The sequence below is a fragment of the Pogona vitticeps genome, chromosome 3 (assembly GCF_051106095.1).
Source record: "Pogona vitticeps strain Pit_001003342236 chromosome 3, PviZW2.1, whole genome shotgun sequence".
Classification (NCBI taxonomy): domain Eukaryota; kingdom Metazoa; phylum Chordata; class Lepidosauria; order Squamata; family Agamidae; genus Pogona; species Pogona vitticeps.
Window position 1 is genome coordinate 40,211,729 of NC_135785.1, and position 26,501 is coordinate 40,238,229.

A 26,501-nucleotide genomic window follows, 5' to 3' on the forward strand; every position below is an offset into this window, starting at 1 on the left:
ATAAGTACTTCTGAAATGATTAACAAGCTCTCACTGTACCTGCATTTTTTAAAAAAGAAAATCATAAGGAAAGCTTTGTTGATTAAGCAATCAGTTAATATTGAATGTCATTAAAGTTTCATTATCTCTCCAAGTTGTCAAGACTGGATCAATTCCCATCTATCAACCTGAAAGACTACACTGAGCTTCACATCAAGATCTATGCAACTGATACTGTAATTAAGCAGTAACCTTAATCATCACTCAAGCCAATGATGAGATAAAGTTGAGTCTAGTTGTTCAGATACAAGGTTCTCTCAAGTTGTATGACAGTATCACTAACTGCAGATAATAATGGATTGTTTTGAATTTCTGGTAAAATTCTGTGCAAAGTTCAACTGCTGAAATGTATTGTGAGTGTAAGCATCCTTCATGAAATGTAGGCATAAAACACATGACATAAACTAAGATTACAGTTACAGCTTGTATTGCATATGTGACTCTCTCAGCCACAGGCTGCATATGCAGATTGTGATAAAGAGCTGCATTTAAAGTCTTCATTTCTGCATATCTGCAGAATTTCTGGGTTTATGTTACACAGTTACAGTATGTATGATTCCACATTAACTGCCATTGCTCCCTCCTAGGGAATACTGAGATTTTTAACTTGGTGAGGTACTTCAAATTCCCTGCTGTAGTTCAGGGCAGTATGACAGAGCTCTGTGGAATTGAATCGTAATACATCTGTTTCTTTTATGTATGTGGATAAATTAATTTTTCATTCACCTTCTCCTTTGACAGCTTGTTTTTATCCCCAAACAGTATGGTTGTCATTCAATATAAAGTTCGTGAAATACTTTATGAAATGAATTGCTAAGATTGTAGGAAGACATGTCCACTCACTAACCTCTCTCTCTTCCTGTTGCTGCTTGGCATGTTATTAATATATAATAATTACTTACTTAACTTTTTAATACTTAACTTTTTCTTTAATACTTAACTTTTTCTTTTTCCTTGTTCTTTCCTTTCCTTATTTGCTTATTATTGGATGTGCTCTGATTGTCTGCAATCTTTATGTTTTATTTTGAATATTTACTGGAAGCCGCCCAGAGTGGTCGACCAGACCAGATGGGCGGGATACAAATCAAATCAAATCAAATCAAATCAAATCAAATCAAATCAAATCAAATCAAATCAAATCAAATCAATAAATAAATAAATAAATAAATAAATAAATAAATAAATAAATAAATAAATAAATATCAATCAATCAATCAATCTTATATATGCCTGGTGCTACATTGTATGGTAGGCATAATGGAACCCCTTATCTCGAAAGATATTGTCCATGTGAGCAGGGTGCTTTGGAAACCCTTACTCACAAGCTCTTGCACTGTCCATTTCATCAGAACTGTCACAAAAAGTATGCCACCTCAATATTATTAGAGCTGGAGGGGAAATCTGATCTGGACAAGGTCTGTTTTATCTTATCAATGGAGGTGGTTGACATTATGGAACAAGAAGCTGCTTTTCTTTGGTCAGTTGTTAGGAAGCAAAGCCTTGACCTCGAATGAATGTATTTGTTTCATGCTCCCTGTGAATCCAGAAATCTAATAAACTAGCCTATGTTTATTTTACATGCCAATAAAGGTTGTTTATTATTATTATTATAAGAACTAACGGTTCCCAGTTACTAAATACAGCAATAAGATGAAAATAAAATATTCCCTTGTTTCAGCCAGCAGTTGAAAGTAAGTAAAATTATCACTTAGTCCTTGTTAAGGACATTAAATAACTTTTACTGTTTATAACGTACATATAATGGACTGAAAAAGGCAGGGAAAAAGGGTGGGAAATTCAAAACTTTGGTGGCGAAGAGGCTGCTTCTTTAGCTCTTTTGCCCCAACAGTTTGGAAAAGGGAGGCTCAGCCTCCCGGGCTTCCACCACTGTTGCTACTGCCACCGGGAGGCAAGCTGCTGGACTATCCCGGCTGGGCTCAGCCTCCTGGGCTTCCAGCGCCATCGGGGGCAGCCCTTCGGGAGAAGCCAGGTGACGGGGAAGAAAGGTAGGAGCTAATCCAGCCTTTCTCCCCCACCGCACGGCTTTTCACGAAGTGCTGCACCCGATGGTGGTTTCAGCAGTGGAGAAGCTGCCGGTGGGGGAGAAAGGCCGGATCGGCTCCTGCCTTTCTTCTCGCTGCCCGGATTCTCTCAAAGGGCTGCCCCGATGACGATTTCAGCAGCGGAGAAGCTGCCCGGTGGGGGAGAAAGGCGAGATTGGCTCCTGCCTTTCTCTCCTACCACCCGGGCCAGGGCTACGGCTGCCGGACCGGGCCTCCACTGCCACCTTTCTCCCCCGCTGCCCGGGTTTGCCACTGCCAAAACCACCATCAGGGCAGCCTTTTGGGAGAAGCCGGGCAGCAGGGAAGAAAGGCAGGAGGGTTATTATTATTATTTTGCAGCCCCAGGGGCTTGCAGTGTTTTAGTTTTAGTTTGGGGGGGGGTATTTTTTTCTTGGGCTGGAACAGATTAATGGGTTTTCAATGCATTCCTATGGGAAATGCATGTTCGACCTACGGACTTTTTGAGCTGCGGCCACCGTTCCAATACGGATTAAGTCCATAGGTCGAGGGTCCACTGTATGTAATCCCCATTGTCGCCAAGCAATTACAGAAAATTATTCCTGGAATAATGCTGTCAGCGATTTCAGATAAGGGGTGGGGTGGGGCTAGTGTCAAATGAATGACATGAAACTGTGATCTAGCCAATCAGATTTGTTACTGATGTAATTAAGGACAAACAAAACCACAAGAACATGTAGATTATGCTTACTGACACAGAGACATTTTGGCCGTATTGGAACAATGAAGCATAGGGTGCAAACAGTGTGCACACTCACCGGGGCTGTGCACAAGAATCCTGCAGCCAGTTTGTTTACTTCCCATTTTGAATGAAGCCTCATACATGGATTGAGGCTCCTGTGCAGCAGGACAAAAAATTAGAGGTAACACTTAGTGCAACGTAAGTTGATCTATATAAATGGACTTTTTTTCCAGTCAGTACAAAGAAATTAGGTTATGTCACTTCTTCAAATATTCTGAAAAACCGTGGATTAATTTGATTTTGTTTAGCCTGCACATGCAGATTACAAAAGTCAACCATTTCCCTCACAAATCCTCTCTCTCTGTGTGTGTGTGTGTGTGTGTGTGTATGCACACACATGCATGCACACAAATGTATCTCATCTAACATTTTATTACTTGACTAAACAGAACTGCATCTCCAGATTAGATCTGTTTGCCATGGGTATTGGTTGCTCTTTTTTTCTGATCTAACTAAGGACAGGAAATATTTGCAGTCATACAATTTCTCTGTAGGCTATGAAAAGTTCAAAAAGCCAGCATTGCTCTGCTTGAATCCTTTTAAGAGGATGAAACATCTGCTCCACATTGAACAGAGGTACTTATCTTGATCCTTTAGGAGAGAGCAGAGCATGACCCCTTTGAATAAGTTCCCCTTGATGAGAATAGTGGTTACAGCCAAAATAGCATCTTGACTAAAGAATGGAGGGATGTATAGCTCGCACAGAGGGATAAAAGTCATACATAGTGACTCGCCTTTTAACACTCCTGGCCTGTATGTGAGACCGAACATTCTCCTGTCTGATTCCCTTTAAAAACACATGCAAAATTTATTCACTTTCTAAACTACAAATCTACCTCTATACTTAGTGTTACTATCACCTCATAATAAACTATTCAGTATTTAACTACAGCTACATATTCATGTAAAAAGAATCTACATGAGTAACTGTGACAATATTGGGACATAATAGTAAGCTATAATTTGTGTTATGCACTATTTGTTGATCAACTCAGGATTCAGTTCACAAACTTTCAAACGAAACACTGGCCAATATCTTTTTGCTTAGCACAGTAGGCCTACTGAACCAATGATGATTTGCTGAGTCACCTCCTTCATACTTTCCATTGATTCAAATGGGTCTACTATAACTGCAGCTTACATTAGTACAGCAGGTTAGAGAAGGATCATTTCAATCAGCGGAAATTACAGAGAAGCTGATTCACGAAATCCCCATGGATTCAATGGCCTTCCCCTAGTGTTATTTACTATGCTAAGCAATAGGATTTCAGCAGCTGTGTGTTTTCAGCTCATGTTGTTTTTCTCAACTTCATACCTTCTCTCTGAATTCCTTACTGCTATACTGAAGCCCTTTGTAATGCCTAAAGATTTACAAGTTTTCACCTCCTCATCACAATCGCATCCTTGGAAGTTCCCAGAATTCCCTATGTATACAACAATGCTAAAGCACACCTCTCTTCTCACATTTCAAGACTTTCCCCTCCCAACTGTCTGAAACCAAAGTTCCTTCTTCAATGGCTACTCTTCTTCCATAAAGACAAAACTTTAGATCAGTGGTTCCCAGTCTTGGGTCCCAAGATGTTCTTGGATTACAACTCCCAGAAATCCTGGCCAGCACAGCTAGTGGTGAATGCTTCTGGGAGTTTTGGTTCAAGAACATTTGGGGACCTAAGGTTAGTTTAGATGTTCATCACTAAAAATTTACTGGTGAGAAAACTGTTAGGATAGAAAAGAGGACTGGTAAATTGTTGAAGAACAGAGTTCGGTAGGGAAGGAGACAGTGACAGAAGCAGCAGTTTCAGGAGGTTTTTAGGGCAAACTGTGCAACTGTTAAACTGTGTGTATAAGGTGCTAAGTACAGTGGACCCTCGACTTACAGACGGCTCGACTTACAGACTTTTCGAGTTACAGACTTCTCTGGCTGCAAAATTTAGTTTCGACTTGCAGCCAGAGAATCGACTTACAGACCAGAAAAAAACCAAAATGGAATAAAAATAGAATAAAAACCACTGGTTATGGGATTAATCGGTTTTCAGTGCATTGTAGGTCAATGGAGATTCGACTTACATTAATTCCTTAAGTAGAGGGTCCACTGTACAATAATATGTTTTTTAAAAATATTCATTATCAGATATACATAATTCAACACACAGTTTTTAAAAAAGACAAATGTTGGATAGCCACACAGCTGAGATGAAGACACAGAGAAGTGGGTTGGTGAAAGGGTAGCCATGAACAGAAAGAGCAGGACGTGTGAGAAATGTCCTTGAAAACACCAACAGCAATCTTTTAGCCTTATGAGTTATTCTGTGCCCCCTCATATTTCTGCATCTTCTAGGGCTGACTTTTTTTTTTTTGCAATTTCCCTGGATTCCAGCCATGCTATCCAGTGCCCATTTGGACCTTCCTCTGACCTGGATTCCCAGGCTTCATGTTCTTTAAAAAGCTAGTCTCTAACCCTTGTAGAATCAGAGCTAGAAAGCAAAATATCTGGTCACTGTTTTGCTTGATCTTTCTCTATGGAAAGAGCATTTCTTTATGTTTAGCTAATGATCAATCTCTCCCAGTTTGCAGTGAAATTTTGCAGTTTGGAAAAATCACTTGTCCCAGTTTGCAGACAACTGAGGTAGTTCTGCAGAGCTGCTTGAAAACACAGGATGCAGAGAGGTCCTTGGAATAGAGGGGGAGGGATACACAACAAAACAAAATATCTATGTGAAGGAAAATCAAAACCTGCAATATCTCAGCACATTTTAGTATTAAGCTGCAATGAACTCTGCATTTTTTGCAGGAGAAAAGAGGAGAAGGAAGGAAGAAACATATTCTGATTATTCTTGCTGTGAATCTCAAATTTCTGGAAGAGCTTTCAGATTATGACAAAAATGTAACACGCAAAAAGTAATATTCTTTTTGATGGGCCAATTCTACTTTTACTTGTCCTCAGAGTATGGGATGGTTATAATCAGCTTATGCAGATAAGTCTTACTTAGTTAAACAAGTCTTACGTCAACTGCCCTCTGTTTTGTGTCAACATCAGTCTGTCCATTCATTGGTTTATTTTGCATGACCATGTGGTTCCACCTTGGGTTTTCGTTGTATACAATACAGAGAGAGGGGGGGGAAGTCCTACTCTGCACAAGCCTCAAACTAAGTGGAACTGGAAGGTCAAGCAACATCTAACAAGAACATAGTGGACCAATGAATGGACAGTGTGAAACTAACACCAAAGCAGAGGCCAGCAGTCTAAATCATCTCAAGAAACTGAGGCAGACGTTTTTTATTTTTATTTTTTTCCGTCCACTAAAAACAATGTAAATAATTTGAGAGTTCATGTTTCTTTAATGTCTGATTTGTCTGCAATGCGTTTGAAAGTGCTTTTTTTAGTTCACTGCATTCCCATTATTCTATCCATTGATGCAGTTTATGTGGATCTTTAGTTGAATGTAGATTGTAAAAGTCAGTTTAAATTTTTTTTCAATAAATGTTATATCAAATAGGCAGAATTGATTAAATGTAAATATATCCATAAACATCCAATTATGATAAAATGTGGTAGTTTATTTGCTTATATGCACCAGCAAACACATAGGTCATACTGTAGCTACATGACTCCCTCTCTGTATTTACAACAAAAACCCTGTAAGGTAAGTATGGTTAAAAGTAGAAATGGGGGTATTTGTATTCCTTTATGAATAACCACATACAGATGGACATAACAAGAGTCCAGTCCCCATGGGCCGGACCGTCCACTCACCTTCCACTGTTGCTGCAGGCTTCATGCTCCCTTCCTATTGCTCTGGAGCTCGAGGTCTGCAAACCACTCTTCGACCTTGCACTGAGGCTCATCTTCCCACCTCCTGCCAGAAGTGGCTTGCAGACCGCTAGCTCTGGAGCATTAGGAATGGAGCGTTGAGCCCACAGCAACAGTGGCAGGTGAGTGGAAACCCTCATTATGTCTACCTGTACCTGGGTATTCGTATACGAATAGAAATACCCCCATCTCTAGTTAGAAGACACTGATAGGCCTAAAGAAACCATGTAAAGTTTGTGATCAATCAGACATTTTAATTTGGCTCTCTCAGTTCCAAATTCAGTATTCTAATCCTGGCACTGTACTGGCTGCCTCAGATCAATTATAATTATATATAAAAATGATACCAAGGATGAAACATGCTGGTAGGAGGAAAATGCAGCCAATTTGCATAAGATGCAAATTTGTATGTTATAAAAATCAGGCTGCCTGGAATTGGAGCACTGAAATACAACAGTCCTAGTAGCTAGGCAGGTGATGGGGAAGAGTTGGGAAAGACAGCATTACATTAGGCACCAAGCAAACACAAAACAATAGATTGTGTTTTGTACAAGATTGGATTTACAAACCAACCCAGAGTTACAATGAACAAAAAAAATTTAACTGGATGATTTTGTGTAAAAACTCACCAATGCCTGAATAGGAACCAGCAAATGCATCACACTGGTGATTTCATTTATTATTATTATTATTATTATTATTATTATTATTATTATTATTATTATTATTATTATTATTATTATTATTATTATTATTATTATTATTATTATTATTATTATTATTATTATTATTGTTCCTTCACAGAATTACTTAAGGTGCTGCTCTCCACAGATGCTGAGACCATAAGAGAATGCTAGCAAACTGCTCCCCACCCCCACCAAAGTTTCCATCAGGAATAGCACTTAAAACCTTAGTACCAAAAAAAAGTTATTGTACAGAGGAGACCATCAGTTCTGAGAAATCATATTTTAACTCTTAATTCAAATAATCTCTCATTATTTCTGCCACATTGAAATAAACAGCCTCATCACTATTGGCTGTGCTTGGTTGACTGGTGTATTTAAGACAGATGATTTAAACATGACACAGTCCACACAGATAAAGGAATTACATTACCTACATGTTCTGGCTGAGTGAGACCTGCTGCGTATGTTTATGTTTTGCAGCTGAGCTGGCGAAATGTCCATTTCAACAGAAATAATCTGCTTGTTCAAAATGACTGCTTTTTAAAAAATGGAATGTCTCAAGGGACATCCCAAGTGAAGAGAGAGTGTATGTGCTTCCTCCATCTGCCACCTGCTTGTTTCCTGAAGAAGGCCCCTCTGCAGAACCTCCCTGGATTTACACTAACCCTTTCTGAATCTGCAGTCACTCCTGTTCCATAATCACTCCTCCTCAATACAAACACTGAATTAAATTAATATGGATCGTGATCTGCACAGTCTCTTTGTACAGGGTGCACCTGACTTCATCACAATGGGCAAAATTCTGATGCATAACTTTCACCATCATTACCTGGATTGGGCATCAGGAATATTTTATTTAAAGTAACTAGAAGCTTCATATCCACCTCATTTGAGGTTCCAAAGACTTTCAATGGCTCTGTTTTGCCCTGGCTTAGCCTTTGGGAGCTTAGTGAGGAAAGACAAGCCTTTCATAGTAAAAATAAAATGAAATTTTTAAAAAATCACCAAGAGATTGCAACCACTGGCACAACCAGTAGCAATCTAGTGAGGATTTTATTTTACCTTATATACTATTTACACAATATTAAAAGCTAAAAACAGTACATTATTTAAATATAAAGATGAATTATATTAAAACTGTTGGGTTTTACAACCCCCTCCCCCCCAAAAAAAAACAGATTTAGAAGAAACAATATATAAACTATCCAGTTTATTGTGTCCTAGACAGTCAGTCACTAAGCAACAGCCTGCCTGAAAAATATCTTTGCTTGCTTGCGGAAGAATGGCAAAGATGAGGCCTGTCTGGCTTACTGTGGGAGGGAGATCAAACTGTGGTAGCATCAGCAGAGGAGGCCCTCCCCCATGTCCCCACTAAGTGCCAGTGTGAGGGGCCAGGGTGGGCATAAGCATTGAAAAGATCCACAGTCATGTTATCCTCTAATCTGAACAGAAGCCAAAAACAGGCTGCAGATCAGAAAAGCCAAATTGAATGTTGCAGTGTACAGTGGTGCCTCACACAACGATGTTAATTGGTTCCAAAAAAATCAACGTTGTGTGAAACATCGTTCTGTGAAACACCATTTCTCATAGGAATGCATTGAAACCGGTTAATCCGTTCCAATTGGAACGGATTGCCATCGTTCAGTGAAAATCCCCATAGGAAACATCGTTGAGTGAAACAATGTTTCCTATATTGGAATGTATTGAAGCCAACTCAATACATTTCAATGCCTTTGCGAAGTCCTTTTTCGCTCCTGTAAAAGTGTCTTACAATGTTTGGAAGCTGTTTTAAATGATTGCAATGGTTAGTCCACCTCCTGAAACCTACGCAAACTGATTTTGGTGTTGTTCTGACACTTCGTTAATTTATGATGATTTTTTGAATTTTCTCCATTGGAAACCATTGGATGGTCTGTCTAATGGTTTCCAACGGAAAAAACAAAAAATCAAAAACTATGCAATTCACAAATTGTGCAAATTGGTATTTTTGCATTGTTCTGTTGGAGTGAATATAATGGACTCTAACACTTTTAAGAAAGGAAAGGATTGGATAACCGAAGACATGTTCCATTCAATGTTAAAACGTCATACTTTTGTGATATTTATTTATTTAACTTATATTTAACTGACTACAGTCTCCCTAAGGAGGTTTACATTTTAAGATACACTATACTGTTTTCTAGATCAACAACTTAGAAAATATAGGTTTACATAAACAGCAAGGCATGCACACTTTAGATAATTTTTACACTTTAATTCTCAGTGGAAGAACTGGTGACATTAACAAAGACCTTTAAAAAAATTTCTTTTCCTCTTTTCATCTTGAATGAAGAGTAGTGGATACATTGCTATTCAGTTACAGTTGCTAAGATATGTTAACTCTGTCTTCTTTAAAAGCCCTACTCTAAATAACATTGCTATTCAGCTGCCTCATAAATATAACTGCCTTCTGCCCTATATTTAACTTAACTCTGGCAGTATTTTTGAAAAGCTCAGCTGAAGACAGTAAATCAACCTTTTCTTCAAGACATCTTAACTTGTTCAGCCTATATTTCGAGCTACCATTTCATTTAACTAAAGTACATTTTACCATCCTGCTGCCACCATCTCTCCACAAGTTTTCAGAGCAGGTTTCCAAAACATTTTACAATTAGAAAAGGTGCAATTTATGTGTATGCCCAGCATCATGACACATCTTTTTCATCACATGCATATAAAATTATAAAGTGACAAATGTGTGAAGAGTATGTGACTGGTGTGAGTGAAGTTTACCAAACTGGTACTATCCATCACACACGTGTCTCCCACATAGCTTCCATCCAATGCAGTGCTTACAGAAAAGTGGAGAATCATTTTTCAGTCCAAAAGTTGTGTGTGGTGAAGGTCCAAGGTAAAAAAGTAAGAATCTAAAGAAAAAACATATTAGATCAGACTAAAGGCATATCTAGTCCAACTTATTTTTTTTCCTGTCGAGATAAACAGAAAATATTATTTCCTTGGGCCCTTGTTGGACCCCTGCCATCAAAGGCAATCCTGGTCTATGTTTCTATCACATAATAATTGGGTGTGGACATACCACCCCTGTAAGTCTTTGCTGTCAATTCACAGTTTATGATGCATCACTAGTAATACCTGTGTGCCATCAAGTCAGCTTTGACTTATGGCAACCCTTTTGGAGTTTTCCAGGTACACAGTACTCAGAAGTAGTTTACTAGTCCCTTTTTATGGGGGCATCCTGGGACTGTGCAACTTGCTCAAGGCCACATAGGCTGGCTCTTCTGGGAGGCATAGTGGGGAACAAAACTCCTAACCTCTGGCTCTGCAGCTAAATACCTAACTCAATGAGCTATCCAGCCAGCTCACAATCCATTAAACACTCATTAAACCCATGAAAGTATCCAGTGAAAGGCTCTGCTGACACTGATCCACTAACACTATCTCAGCCACTACTGGATGTCAGAGTGTCAACCAAGAGCCATGGCCATTCATGTTAATTCTAGTTCTCCCCCCCCTCCTCTCTTGGAAAGTGACATGTTTCCCAGGGGAGTTCATACAGTGATTCTAATCGTATCTTTCTCCATGCAGTCTGAGGATAGAGTCTGGCAGCAAACAAGTCCCAAATTTCCACAGGTAGATATTTTTACAGAGTTCTATCTTCCCTTAATTCTGATTTTTCAGAAGTGTGCACATTCTAACAGACCAACAGGAAGCCTCCTACACACTTCAGAGCCACCACAATGAATAAATTGGAATAGGACAGAAACAGTGTCGGGAATGTTTCCACTGGTGTTGCAGGCCGCTGTAAACATTTGAAATCATCCTTGTGGACAGGCACATATGTATAGAGACAACTTGCCCATCTCTTCCAGTATAGCAGCATGTTCATTAAATGGAAGTGTCAAGTATGCTTGCAGAATTCTGACCATCTGTTCCTTGCTACACCTTTGACCACACACAGTAGTAGAGCTTGTTAAGTTGCTCTTCAAAGTACTAGGCATTGTCATGGAAATATAGATTAATCTATACAGTTAGACACGGTAGAACTTGCCATTGCAGACAAAATGGTGCATGACAGGTTGGGAGGAAGGTAATGGGCAAGCAAATTTACTCTAAAGGAATATTTTGAAACAAATATATTTTTGAAACAAATATACATGTATGTATGTATGTATGTATGTATGTATGTATGTATGTATGTATGTATGTATGTATGTATGTGTGTGTGTGTGTGTGTGTGTGTGTACATATACATATATGTGTGTGTATGTGTGTATATATATATATATATATATATATATATATATATATATATATATATATATATATATATATATATATATATATATATATATATATATATATATATATATATATATATATATATATACATACACACACATACACATATATACACACATACATATATACATACAAACACAGACACACACACATATACATACACATATACATATATACATATACATGAAACAAATATATATATATATTTGTTTCAAAATGTTCCTTCAGGGTAAACCTGTTTGCCCATTACCTTCCTCTCAACCTGCCATGCTCCATTTTGTCTGCAATGGCAAGTTCTACCCTGTATAGAGTAATCTATATACAGTGGTGCCTCGCAAGACAATGTTAATTCATTCCGTGAAAATCACTGTTAAGCGAAAACATCGTCTTGTGAAACACGTTTTCCCATTGAAATGCATTGAAAACCTGATAATCCATTCCAATGGGAACGGATTGTCATTGTAAAGCGAAAATTCCCATAGGAAACATCGTTAAGCGAAATGTGGTTCCCAAGCAAAGACAGCCGTCTAACGAAACAGAGAACATTAAAAGACTCGTATAGTGAAGCAAGACCAAGCTGTCAAAAACATCGTAAAGCGAAAAACAGGGACCTAAAATTTAATCGTCTTGTGAGGCAAGGTGCCTAACATTGTAAAGCAAAAATCGCCCATAGGAAACATCGTTAAACAAAGCACAAGATCGCTCCATAAACCTCATTGTAAAGCGAATTCGTCATCATGCGAAGCAATCGTCTTGCAAGGCACCACTGTATTTAATATATTTGCCTTGCCCTGCATATCCCTTCTGTTCCATTTGAACAAATACTGTATATGTATCAACTAATTAAAGAAAAAATGTATAATTTGTCTTTCCTTTCCTTCCTAACACTTTTAGAAACAAAAATTTTAACATGCCTTCAAACTAGCCATCTGTGACATGTTAAAATGTATGCTATCTGTGATGTGTCTGACAAATCCACTAGTATCTTTAATGCATTGTCAAGAAATAAAGCATTGAAATCTAATGCACAACCATACACACCCTTCCAAATATTTATTCATGGCCTGGCTATCAACATGTAACTTGTTAATTCTCCCTTTGCAAGACTTGCACTGCTACAGACTGAACACAACTATTGTTAGGAGGGAGAGAGTGAACAAGAATGGAACCATGAGTTAGTCATTTTGTTCCAACACCACTATGTTTCATTAATAAGGACCTAAATAGGGTTTCAAACATACTATGTGCTCGTCGTCGTTTAGTTGTTTAGTCATCTCCGACTCTTCGTGACCCCCATGGACCAGAGCACTCCAGGCCCTCCTATCTTCCACTGCCTCCCGGAGTTGTGTCAAATTCATTCATTTATTTATTTATTTATTTTATTTAACTTATATGCCACCCACTCTACCCAAAGGTCTCTGGGTGGCTTACAACAATAAAATGTAAATTAAAATATAATAAAAGATAAAATGATTAAAATACAATTAAAATTGCCATCAGGACCCACAATTGATGTTATTTCAATTAAAAGCCTTCTGGAACAGGAAGGTTTTGACCTGGTGCCGAAATGTCATCAGCGTTGACACCAGACGAATCTCCGTGGGAAGGGCGTTCCATAGTCTGGGGGCAGCTGCCGAAAAGGCCCTTTGTCTACAAGCTATCCCTCTTATCTCCTTGAGGGATGGCTTCTCTTCATTCTCTAGCTAGCTATGAAATCTAGAACATACAACACAAACAGAAAGGGAATGCATGACACAATTTTTTTGCTACTTTTAAAAAAGAAGCAAATAACTTAGTGAACTGCTAAATGAGCCAAGCAAAATATTCCAAGGTCCTCAGCAAACCTGCCTTGCAGAAATTATCCATATGCTTCAAATACAGCAGGCACCTAGATTTGACTATAGCCTGTCTTTTCAGTAGCTTTAAGCATGGTTGGTGTGGAGGCATAAAAGTCATGTTGGTAGCTTCGATGACACTGTCCAACCATCTCATCCTCTGTCATCCCCTTTTCCTCTTGCCTTCATACTTCCCCAACATCAAGGTCTTTTCCAAGTATGTATGTGCTAGCCACTGCTTTTACCCTACACAGGCTTATTTCATAGGGCACCATGAAGACATGACATTTTCATACAAATTACCTCCTCCTGTTTCAGAGGTGGGGAAAGTTACATTGATAGGTTTTATTTACTAATTAACTGGTAATTTGTCTATATTATGTATGCCACCTCATACCCTTTCTATATTCCTGAGTACCGTGAAGTGTTAGATGTTATGCAACCTATCAGGAATGAAGATAAGAGGCTATCATGAGATTTAACTTCTCTGTGACTGGCCTTTATTTTTGAAACAGGATGTGACAATGGTTTTCTTTGGCATTTAATTCATAAAAGATTGTTACAATACAAAATGAAAACAAAACACTGTGACCCCTTTAAGACTATGAAATTTATTTTAATTTGGCTTTCACGGATCACAATCAAATTCTTCAGATTAAGTGAGGATACAGTTAAAATAGTCTGGAACTGAGCACAATGTGAAGCTGGAGAGTTTGAATACAGATATGTTAGCTTGGAGTGGGACATGTGAAAAGAAATTATGTGAAGCCTTTGTGTATTGCTTTTACTATTTACTTTGCTCTGAAAGAAAGATTAAGTGTTGTATTATAAACCCAGGATAGCTTAGATAAAGACAATACCCATGTGATTAGAGCTGGCAGCTTTCATGACACTAACAAAGTTACTGTAGCGGACTTGAGGGAAAAGGGTAACAAAATAAAATTCCTTACCCAGTGGCAATGGGATGATAAGAGAAAGAAGACCTCTCACTTCTTTAGACTGAGGCATCATAGAAAATGGAGTTATTAATGTAGGGGGGTATATAAACAACAACGCAAGAGTATGTTCGAACCAGTGTAGACTGAAAAACCATGCTCCTATTCAGAGCAGATGCTGGAAGTGTCCTATATTAAAACACCTTCTGTTTTTCAGGGATATAATCCTTATCTAAGAAAGCAGATGTACAACATTTTCAAGATCAGTGCAAGAGTAATCCAAACACACTGATCAACGAACTGACATAGCTTTCTGCTCTGTGTATTAGTAACTGAAAAAGCCATGATTTTAATTATTAATTAATTATTATGCTGCTTATATACCGCCCCATAGCGCTTCAAGCACTCTCTGGGCGGTTTACAATTTAATTATGCAGGCTACACATTGCCCCCCCCCCCAGCAAGCTGGGTACTCATTTTACCGACCTCGGAAGGATAGAAGGCTGAGTCAACCTTGAGCCGGCTACCTGGGATTTGAACCCCAGGTCGTGAGCACAGTTTTAGCTGCAGTATAGTATTCACAGAGAGATTGCTTCTACAGAGAAATCTCCAATAAGGACTAAAATATCTTCCCCTCATTTTGATAACTCTCCTCCACTCATATTGATAAAAAGCAAAAAACCTACATTTCCTCTTTTTTCTCCCTTTCTTTTTGTAAATTGTTTTTTAAAATTTCCAAAACAAAATTTGTTGTTTAGTCATTAAGTCATGTCCAACTATTTGTGACCCCATGGACCAGAGCACGCTAGGCCCTCCTGTCTTCCACTGCCTCCCAGAGTTTGGTCAAATTCATCTTGGTAGCTTTGAGGACACTGTCCAACCAAATCATCCTCTGTTGCCCCCTTCTCCTCTTGCCTTTACACTTTCCCAATATCAGGGTCTTTTCCAGGGAATCTTCTCATGAGATGGCCAAAGCATTGGAGCCTCAGCTTCAGGATCTATCCTTCCAGTGAGCACTCAGAATTGATTTCCTTCAAAATGGATAGGTTTATTCTCTTTGAAGTCCAGGGGACTCTCAAGAGTCTCCTCCAGCACCACAATTCAAAAGCATCAATTCTTCGGTGATCAGCCTTCGTCCAGCTCTCACTTCCATACATCACTACTGGAGGAGACTCATGGGATCATGAAGAGTCAGACACGACTTAACAATTAAACAACAACATACCAGGATAGTTTATTAATTTGAAGTTTATTGCTGGGAAATTTTTCTATTTCGGTCACTAATTTTAGTGGGACATAACTTCTTTTTATATCTGTTCCAGACACTTAACATGTTTCTTTAAAAAAGGGTTGTTCCCCTGATTTATTTTATTTCTTTTTACTACATTAAACAAATATTTTCAGTATTCCCATTTATTCCTGAGGATTCCATATCCCACCAAATTAACCTTCCTTTGTTATATATAATATCTCCAATAAATCTTAGTTGATTTAAGTTGATAAGTAACAGATCTGTTAGATCCTTGTTGGGCTTTGGAATAAGAATCATTAAGGAGTGTTTCCAAGAAGGTGGCATTGCTTCTCCTTCTAATATTTTATCAGAAAACATTTTTAGCTTATGTATCAAAATGGAACTAAGACGTTTATAATATTTTGGACACAATCCATCAGGCCCTGGTGTTTTACCATTTCTCAGTTTGTTAATGACTTCAGCAATTTCTTCTTCTTTAATCTCTTCTTCTAATATTCAATTATCACATTCCAATAATTTAGTTTTTAAATTCTCATTTATACAATTTTCTATATCCTCTTTCAGTACATTGTTTCCTTTATATAATCTGATAAAATTCTTGAAAAATATCTTTCAGTATATTACACCTCTTACCTGTTCTATCTTTAATTACCCCAATCATGTTTTTAATCTTCTATTTTGCACATAATTTTGAGTTTTTATTGCTAAATCCAAAAAAAATCCTCTTTATATACATCAAATCCCTCTGAACTTTCTCTATCTCTAAGTTTTCTAGTTCCTTTCTCTTTGCCTGAATTTCTGCCAATATTCTTCTATTTCTTTCTTTTAAAACTTGCTTCCCAAAATTCTCAATTCTTCTTCCAGTTTTTTCACGTTTATCTCCTTAATTTTTTTTCAGTTTACAGGATTCCCTTATTGTTATTCCCTTAAGACTGCTTTATCATGTCCCACAACAGGCCTAATTTCATACCTCCTGCTTAATTTATTATCCATAATTCTAACCATTCTTTCTTTATCTTTTCTATTATCTCTGGGTACTGGAAAATGTTAATATCCATTCTCTATCTTTTAGAGTCTTTATCATCTTTTTTAATATCAATCTCCATTGACATCAAAGCATTATCTGTTATTTTTATAGAATTAATATCAGTATTAAATATCTTAGCAATTAAATCTTGAAACGTGAATATGAAATCTATTCTGGAATAAATATTATATATTGCTGAAAAAATAAGTATACCTTCTTTCATCACCTTTCATTACCTTCAAAGTATCCTTCAAATGGTTATTGTTTACCTTCTTGGTCAATATTGTGTTTCTTTGGAGAATATCATTTCCAATCATAATTTTAAAACTTCACTACCACTGGTCTTGTCCTTGGGCTTTTGGGCTTACCAACAAAATGAGCTCTTTCTATGTCCTGTTTATCCAAGTGTTGTGTGCCCATTATTGAGTTAACCCACATTATAATCTCTTTTTTGAGGTCTTGTCCATGTTGCAACTGAAAATTAATTATTTTAATGTTGGACCTTCTGGATTGGTTTTCCAGATAATCAGCTTTTTGTTTCTTTTGCTGATTCTCTCATCCAACCTGCTTATCTTGGTCTCATTTGCTTCTGCCCTGTCTCCCACTTCCGTATATTTCTGTTTGTCAATTTTCAACTCCTGTGTCATTCTTATGACTAGATCTTGAAATTTATTAATGCTCATTTCAATAGACTTGGCTCATCTCGCTGCTTGCTCAAACTCCTGACTCATTTTACAGGACATGTCCTTCACAACCCATGTCAGCTTTTTGCTTATCTACAGCTTGGGATGGTGAAACTCTGCTCGCTGACTTTTTTTTCAAATGCAGCCTCCACCCTCTTCAAGTGTTCCAGGCTGCGATCCCACGGCTTGTCAGAAGTTTTATCTAAAGCTTTATTTCTTGACCAAGCAGGAATTTTAACAGCCTTGTCCTTCCTCTTTGGCATACAGAAGAATAATTAGGAATGAATATTGTTGTCGGAAGCTCTCATTAGAAGCAGGGCTCTAAAAACCCTAACAGCTTATCAGACGCAAAAACGAAAGCAGTATTCCACTCTAAATCAACACAGTATTTAAAGAGTTTAACTAGATGTACACATTCCTTATCCTTCCCTCCAAAGGTTTATATAGAAAAAAAAAATCTTCAAAAGGAAGAAATGCATAAAAGTTGTTTACCATATCAGCAATGTGGAGGTTTAGTTCTTAGCTCCCCAGTCCTTCCGAGCGGAAGTGACGTTTCCCTTTTTTCTCTCTTTCAAATAAAGCCCTTTTCAGTCATTCTTAGTCATATATAAATTTCACATGAACTAGAGCCTTCTACACTTCCCATTCCCAAGTTTTTTCACCTGCCCGAAGGAGGAAAACCAAAACTCTGAAGCACAGATCCCCACCTATCCATGGAAACTCGTTACATGAGATAGATTCAGATATTCCAGGGGCCCAACTACAGTGACAACGGAGGAGGTTTAAGGACAGAATGCTCCTATTTTCATGCAAGCTTACACACACAAATAGGAATGCTTGAATACAGATGTAGTCTGGGCTACCCACAGTAATAGGTCTCATTAAAATAAAACGTGTGTGGTATTCTTTAATTTTACATTGTTATTGTTAAGCTGTGATGAACAGCCCCAACAGAAAAGGGCATAATAGAAATTCTGTGAAGATCATCAGTGGAAGAATTTGTCTAGAACTGTGGTGGGAAAACTTTGGATCCTCTAGAAACTTTCAACAATTTTCCTACAATTTCTTACAGTTGGTCATGCTTGGTTGTGCAGATAGGATTTTGAAGGCTAAAGAGACACAGCCTCTCTTATAAAAACCACTGTTTTTCACTCTCTAATTTATCCATATTTATGGATTCAGCCATCATAGTGTGCTGAGAGATGGAGTAGTTTTTTTATCTGTTTAATACTATATTAACCACAACCCTCAACAAGATAACCAAAACATGAGGACAAAATGCTACAGTAAGACAATGGGCATCTGCCTGACTGATGTCAGTGAGAAGTAAGGTTCACTAAACCACAAGCATGAGCTGCAGTTGAACTGGAACACAGCTCAGCTGTCATGAGAGAGGTATGCATAATGAACATTTTATCTTCCCTGAAATCTATATTTGGATAAGAGCAAGGAATCACCATTTACAATAGTTCAGACTAAGCATGCCCACCCATTATGTGGTTATTTATTAATATGCTAAATTTCTCTAATCTTTCATCCCTTTCACATTATAATCTTTACTTCACAATAATACCCACAGGCTGTATCCATTTGCTGAGACATCAGCTGAAATCCTGTTGCTTAACATAAGAAAATCTGTAGCTTTCTGTTTGTTCCTGATGGACAAATGAACAGCTCCAAGCCACCATGCAGAAGAGTCACAGCCAGAACTTTATTTGCCAGCTAGGAATAGACTGAAGTTATTAAATTTCTTTTGCTAAGCAATAAGATCCGCTGATTAACAGGGTCTCTCAGTGTCACTGTTGTCAATAGTTTAGAGATAAAGCTAGGCAGGGGATGGAAGCATGTAACTGTCAAATTAAACCTAGATTTCCATGTCAGTAGACCCATTCCCTGAATTTTCAGAGCCAATATCTGAAATCAGGGGCAGGCCCATGTGATCTTACAACATTATCTGAGACTTCAGTTAGCATTCTGAACCTCAACCACAATGACTTGTTCCTGCAAGAAGAGGAGGAGGAGGAAGAGGAAGTTTAGAACCACAGAGCTAGAAGAGATCCTATAGATCCTTGGGTCCATCCCTTATCAAGAATACACAGTGGAGAATTGAATTCGCAACCCCTGGTTCCACTGCCAGATGCCTGACCACATACTCTGTTAATTGGTGGGTTCTCCATGCCATGAGCTTGTACTAATCATGCCCCTTAAGCAACTTCTGAAACAGAGAAAAACTGTGTGATAGGAAAGAAACATACTTTTTTTGAGCCGCCATTTTTAAAGAACTACTTAAATGAGTCAAGCAGTGCATTGTTCCTAGTACATTAGACTTGGCATGCTCCAGGATCCTATCTGATGGAATTATTATCCTCAGTCTGTCAATCAAGAACTGTCCTTACAGCATAAATATGATTTGGTGTTTTCATTATGTCTGAATCTCACAGCAGATATCTAGGGAGGAGACCTGGCTTCAGGCCCGTTCAGTGTTAAGAGTATGCAAGTCCATCTAAGGATAGAGACTATTTTGAAATGTTTATTAGGTCACTTTTCCCTATCTGTATTTCTTACACTCTCTTATGTTGAATTTAGGCACTTTTGGTTTAACTCTACAAGGTGAGTGGATCATTTATCCAATCCAAATGTTACTTTCATCTATGCACCTATCTGTCCAAGATTTTAAGAAGCTGAATGAAGATATGGATATGTGCAAAGGACTTGGTACAGTATTTCTGTAAGCTCATTTTAATCTCTACAGTGTTTAAACTCCTCTTCTTGGGAGTCTTGAAAAATGCATAAAGGGACATGAGAAAAACGTTATCTTAGCCACCTTTTGAGACTGCAGTCTTCCCAATGTAGTTATTAATATAAAACATGAAATTCAGTCTCTGTAAAACAAACTCATACTATCTTAAATCATTTGCAAATAAATTAAGAACCAAAACACTAAATCTGAAATTGATACAAAATGCTCATATACAATTTTTAAGACTTTGAATTTAAAGCCAAAGAAAGCAAATATGATTTTAATGCCTCTTAAAAAACACAACAGATGGACACACATAGTGTCAACCTATTTAGCAGTAAAGCAGGTTCATCTCAGCCAGTTTTGTCTCACATGACAGGTGGGAAGCTTATGTGATAATAATATGTCAGCATTTCTTCCATCATTTAACCTCATCTCATCTCTTATATCACAGGTTAATGAAATTATATAAAAAGAAAAGCAGCAAAATTGGGAAATGGGCAAAGTAGACTAGAAAAAAGACTCTTGTAGATTCTTTTCGAGTACATCCAGTTTCTATTTTAAATAACCAAGTATTTGTTCATGTAAAGAGCCCTATTCAAGCATGCAAAGAGAGGAATGTCCTGTCCCTGCCTTCTGTCATTGCTTTCAAAATGCAAAGGTTACAGCCTAAAAAGGGAGGGTGCCTTTATTCATGTAAGCTCCCAATATGTGCCAAAAATACACAAACAAATTATTGTTCTGGGTTCCACTGACAGCCATGATGGAGAAGCAAGACCGCCATGCTCCCCTATCACATGTGGAGAACACAGAATTTAAAAATGCTTGAGTGGAGCTAAAGTCAACAAATTCTTCACTCAGCTTTCCACTGGCTGAAAGGCAACAGCGTTGCCTTCTAAGCCATTAACCACTGATTTAGCTTCTAAGCAATCAACCACTGATTTAAGATTTAGAAATCAACTTTTCCCAAACTTCTATCTTCCAGATAGTTTGGACTAGCTGCAGTGATCTTTTATCATTGGCTATATTAGCCTGATGTGATCTATAGTGTAGACTAGAGTGTGCCAGGCTATGGAAGGCTATTATAGAACTACAAATCTTGTATGTAGATAAACACTAGACAGATTAAATACAAATACTCCAGCTGCTGCCAGACACTTGTTCCCATTACTGGCAATCTTGAATTCAATTAGACCCTTGGAAATTGCACTGCCAACATGAATTGATTATTTTACTCTAACTTTACAGTTTGATCTATATAGTGATGTTGTTAAGATTTGACATAGAAGGGTCTTCCACTGATTTGAAGGCCTGCTGTTTTAGTTTAGAATGCCACATGTGCCTTTACATTATCGATATCTGCTTTCAAGGAATAGTTCCAACAACTGCTCTCAAAATTGCTTGTTGAAGCAAGTTCAAAACCAGCTTTAGGCACCTCTTCCTTACACCAGGAAATAGTTTCATTAGTGCAAAAAGAGATTAGTGTTGAAGACTTCAGTGTCCATTCTATAGTAGATTGATCAAACAGTTGGGCCTATGGTACTAGAAGAATAAATTTGCATGAAAATATTATAAACATCTCATTAGAAAGAATGATCAAAATCTAGCTGGGGAGGTGAAATTCTGGATTACTGATTTCCACCTAAGCCAAATCTCATTACTGAAAAGGTAATACTTTCTCCAAAATTGCATAACCTTAGGTTGTATTAATTTTTCACAGTGTAGCCAATTATTTAAGTATATAAAGAAACAAGTTGCATTTCCAATCAGTTTGCTGCTAAAACATATCCATTTTCCTAACAGAGATCTTATTAAAACACGAAGTGCATTTTGTCATTAACTGTTTCAGAGAAACAGCCCTCTGCAGGGTTAAGCTAAATTCATCTATTTTCTTAATATAATCCTCTTAAAGGAGAGGATCTCTTTGAAGCAAACAAGGCAAAATTGAGGTTACCATTTCGAAGACCTTGCATTCCGTACTTTGAGAAAGAGGACAAGAGAGATGATACAGTTTAAGAGAATTAAAATAAGGGTTTTGCCAAATATCTTCAATATCTGATACAAAATATTAAAAACTGCCTTAGGGACTGACACTTCATATCAGATGTTCTCTAGTGCTCAGCAATTCCCGCAAGGAGTTGTTTTTATATATACAGCTTACAAAGAAAGGAACAGGACTCATAGCAGAAGGTCACATATATCTAATAGGAAAACAGTTGCCATGAGAATTTTTTTGTATTAAAATAACTAGAGAATGCCAGTCGTTAACTTGACTGTGGTTAAAAACACATTTGTTCACAAACCAGGCAACATATGTTAAGCTGATGAAGCTTTGCTTTCTTCATATATTCACCGGTTTATAACCAAACTAAGAAAACATCAGCATTAGGTGTTTGTGCTAGTTGTACACAATTCATACACTAACCTAAATCAAAGGAGTATTTGATGTATTTTATGCTTCAAGAGGTCCAAGCCATGTTGTGTCAGATATTTTGATTATCGAAACCTGCTGTTCTTACTTCAATGCCAAATTCCAGAATCACCATCCAGTTTGATATCCAGTTATATTAATCATAATAACTCTAAACTAACAATCTTCAATAAAACATTTCTCAGTTATTCTAACCACATTGTATACAAATCTCTCAGGGGCACAAAATGGAAGGAGGTTATCCATGGACATCTTCTAGTTTATTGCCATATAGACTGTAACTTCTTTCAGGCAGCATTCTGTTATTTTGTTTCTATTTCCTCCATGAAGTGCTATGGACAACAGCAGCGCTATAAAAGTCCTTCTAAGTACTGTAATGTGTCAGAACATACAGATAAAACCTGCTATCTAAGCAAAACAGCCAATTATATACGGTCTTCCTTGCAACTCTGTGACTGATATGTTTATGATGGAATGGTTGCCCATGCATAGAATGAATTAAATAGAATTTTGCTTAGTAGCCAGTAGAGGTAGTAGAAGAACTGTTTGGCACTCTCAATCTTCTCTCTGACACTGATCTCTACTTTTTGTCAGCAAAGTGAAGGGAGCCTGCTTTCTTTTGCAAGATACACCATGTTTGTGTATCAACTGTGTTCAGAGACCTCAATCCAAGACATTTTCCTTCAAACTATCTGGCAACTGCATTTCACATAGAAATAGTATGTGATGATGTTGATGGCCCCAACATTGCAATTCTATGCACAGATGTGGGAGCTAGCCTCCACATACACAAGGAAGCATGAGTAGATATTTCTACATCATTACTCATTTGAATAAAACCCTAAAGTGCTTAACATAAAAATAATAATAATAATCTATTGCAGTAATTTATTATCATGAAAAGCAGCAGAAATATTTCTAAAAAGTTTGTGGCTTGAGGTGAAAAGGTAGGCTTTTCATAAATGTTCCAGTGTGGATGCCTGACTACTACAGAGGGGTGTACAAAGGAGATCATGCTCTAACATGCACTTGTTTTAGGTTTGGGCAGCAGTCCTTTCTATGTGAAAGCATCCATTGGTGAAACATAACAAAAATTTAAAATTCTCATACATGCTTTAGTTATCTATAGGAACAAGAACAAAACTGATAGTGGAGAAAACTGTTCACAGTTGTAGAGCTTGTGAACATGTAAATATTTGTCATCACAAATGAAAACACTGAAAGCAAGACAATTGCTATCTTGTTGATATGTAGCCCTCATCTTTTTGTAATGTTTATAAAGTATTTTCTTATCAAACATTACGCATTATATAAAATTGCTGAAGTCTAAAAATGCACTTTGCAGCCCTCCAGTGGTTAAAGAGAATTTAGAACTCTTCAAAGGATTGAGATATACCAGCTTTTATCCCATCATGTTTCCCAAAAGTCTACAAACAAAACTCATGTACTTGCCAGAAGGAGGTGCAATTAGGGTATTTTTAGGGAGATAACACAAGAACAACTGGCCCAAAAGTAGCACTATACTTCCATACACACATCTGTTATCAATACTGCTATAAAATCCAATGTCAATCACAGAAAGTTTGACATCTGGTGAATAGGACAGATGACTTCACAGCCCAGTGCTCAGATCATCTGTATTTTCAGGTCCCAGAGGCATAGACGTCCACATTTCCATGAATGTATCTTACATACGTAAAAGTGTCAGTTATATAAATACAAGACAGAAGTATTTTAACATGAGAAGAGATGAATTCTGAAGCAGCAAAATGCTCTGCTAGAGAACAGTTGGTGTCCTTGAATAAGACTCACAGTAGAAATACAAGAATGCCAAAGGAAGAGAAATCAATTAATCCTTAAGAGCCAAGGAAAGCCACAGATGTCAAGATGAACTGCAATTGCTCTTCGGTAAATTCCGTTGTGTTAAAAGCAGCAATTACTAATGCATAAAATCAAAATAAATCTATGAATAGCACATTGCATCAGAAAGACAGTACTGAACATTCCCCAAGAGTTTAATGCTACAGAGATTATTAATCCTTCCACATCTAGTTTATTGTGTCTGACAAGAACTATTTTCTTCTGGAGCAACCTGATGTGAAGACTTGGAGGAAATGCTGTAAGGTGTTTTTTTTTCTTTTTTCTTGAACCAGTATTTCCTAGTCGTGAACTATCCCAGCTACAATCAAAGAGACTAAATATCATCGTTAGGTAGGCAGCAAGCAATTAACTGGGTTTTGAACTCAAATAATGGAAGAACTAAAGCAACAAGTTAGATATATTTACACACAAGTGTGCACAGTCCTCTCTATAGCTACGGATAATTCCACTCCGACGTGTCCTACAGCCAGAGGTCCTGTCACCCTACCCTAGCATCACAGATCCCTTGATAGATTAATCTGAAAAAGGCCAGCAAACACTCCGCCACCCCAGGGTGGCATCCTAATCGCTTCCCTCGGTCCGCCCGGGGCTTGAATGTGCAGACACCGTCTGCTCTTAGCTCAGCCAAGTAATCTGTTTAAAGCCACCAAAAGCCAGGGGTCGGAGCATCAGCCTCAGAGGAGAGCCGCGTTCGAGGCGTTGCCTCATCCCAGGCGCTCAGTCGCAACATGTCTAATTCCCCTCTGAAAAACTCAGCCGCTTCCCTCTCCCGTTCTCACGACTCCTCTAACTTTCACGGGCACAGTTTTCTCCAACGCGGAATCATCACACGCAAGGGAATCCCTCCCCCCCATCTCCATACACACAGTTTACTCCCCCCTCCACTCGCGCGCCGATCCGCGCGCGGGGCTGTAGGAAGGAGCTTCCCCTCCCCATCCGCCGCAGTTTGGAAAGGTATCTCTGAGGAACCTGCAGCTTCCCAATTTTAGGGGGCCTCAGAGGATTCCCTCAAAAACACGAAAGCCATCCCTGACGAGCGCGTCTCCCCACTCCACCCCCCACCCCCGACACGCCTGTCGCGGCAGACGAGCCGTTCCAACGCCACATGCCCGAGGCGGACGGACGGACAGACACAACAAATCCCTCCCTCCGTCGCCTTCGACCGTCTTCGGAGTTGCTCCAGCCTCACGCCGCGCCAAGCGACCCGAGGCAGCGCCCCTCACACCTGCGCGGCTCCTAAGGGAAGATGAAAGCCCGCGCGCGCGCCTGTGGGGAAGGGGCGCGGAACGCGGGAAGGGCACTTTCGCCTACCTTTGGCGGCGAGGAGGCTGCCGACCCCCAACCAGAGGAGCGCCCACTCCCGGCATTGCCTCATCCTCTCCGCGCCCGGTCAGCACAAGAACGTGCTTTATTTTCGGCGCTCGAGCCCCGCCGCCGCCAGCCCAGTCGTCTCTGCCCGAAACTAGACGCGGTCTCCGCGCCTCCCGCCAGCTGCTCTCTCCCTCACTTCGCTTGCTCGCTGGCTTCCCTGGGCTAGGGCAACAGCAGGGGGAGGAAAGGAGACGCGGGAGAGGAGCCGCCGTAGCTGTGGCGCCTGCTCCTGCTCCTGCTGCTGCTGCTGCTGCTATTATTATTAGTGCCGCCGGTGCTCAGTCATTCACAGGCTTTACTGCCAGGACCGGAGCAGCTCCCTAGCTTTCACCGCGGGACTGCTGCAACGTCACTGGGAGGAGAGGCGTGAATATTCATGAGGAAGGCGAGCAAGCGCGGGGGTGGAGGTGGGAGTGGGAGAGGGAAGGAGGGAGGGGGAAAGAGGCGCTGCTGGAAGGAACGTCTGTGCTCGGCTCCCGTCAGACGCGCGGTCAGAACTACGGAGAACTTAAACTCACTTTTTAATATGTAGATACCGGGAAAGGTGTGTGTTTGACGCGGCCACTTTTATTTCAGAGGAAAAGTGTGTCCGAGCTGGGGAGGTGAGGAAGCCATTGAAGGCGAGGCTGCTTCAATCTCTTCTCCCTTGCTCATCCTTCCCGGGTGGCGCAACTGGGTGGATCAGGCC

The 26,501-nt window shown here is 38.9% G+C and overlaps 1 protein-coding gene across 1 annotated transcript in view; it reads right to left on the bottom strand.

The window, feature by feature from the left end:
- CLSTN2 (calsyntenin 2) overlaps nt 1–26,147 on the bottom strand; it is a 496,583-nt gene extending 470,436 nt beyond the window's left edge. Inside the window, exon 1 of the mRNA XM_072995959.2 lies at nt 25,754–26,147. Within this exon, the coding sequence (XP_072852060.2) occupies nt 25,754–25,817 (64 nt within the window). The 5' untranslated portion in view covers nt 25,818–26,147. The remainder of the gene's footprint in view (nt 1–25,753) is intronic.
- Between the last annotated feature and the right edge of the window lie 354 nt (nt 26,148–26,501).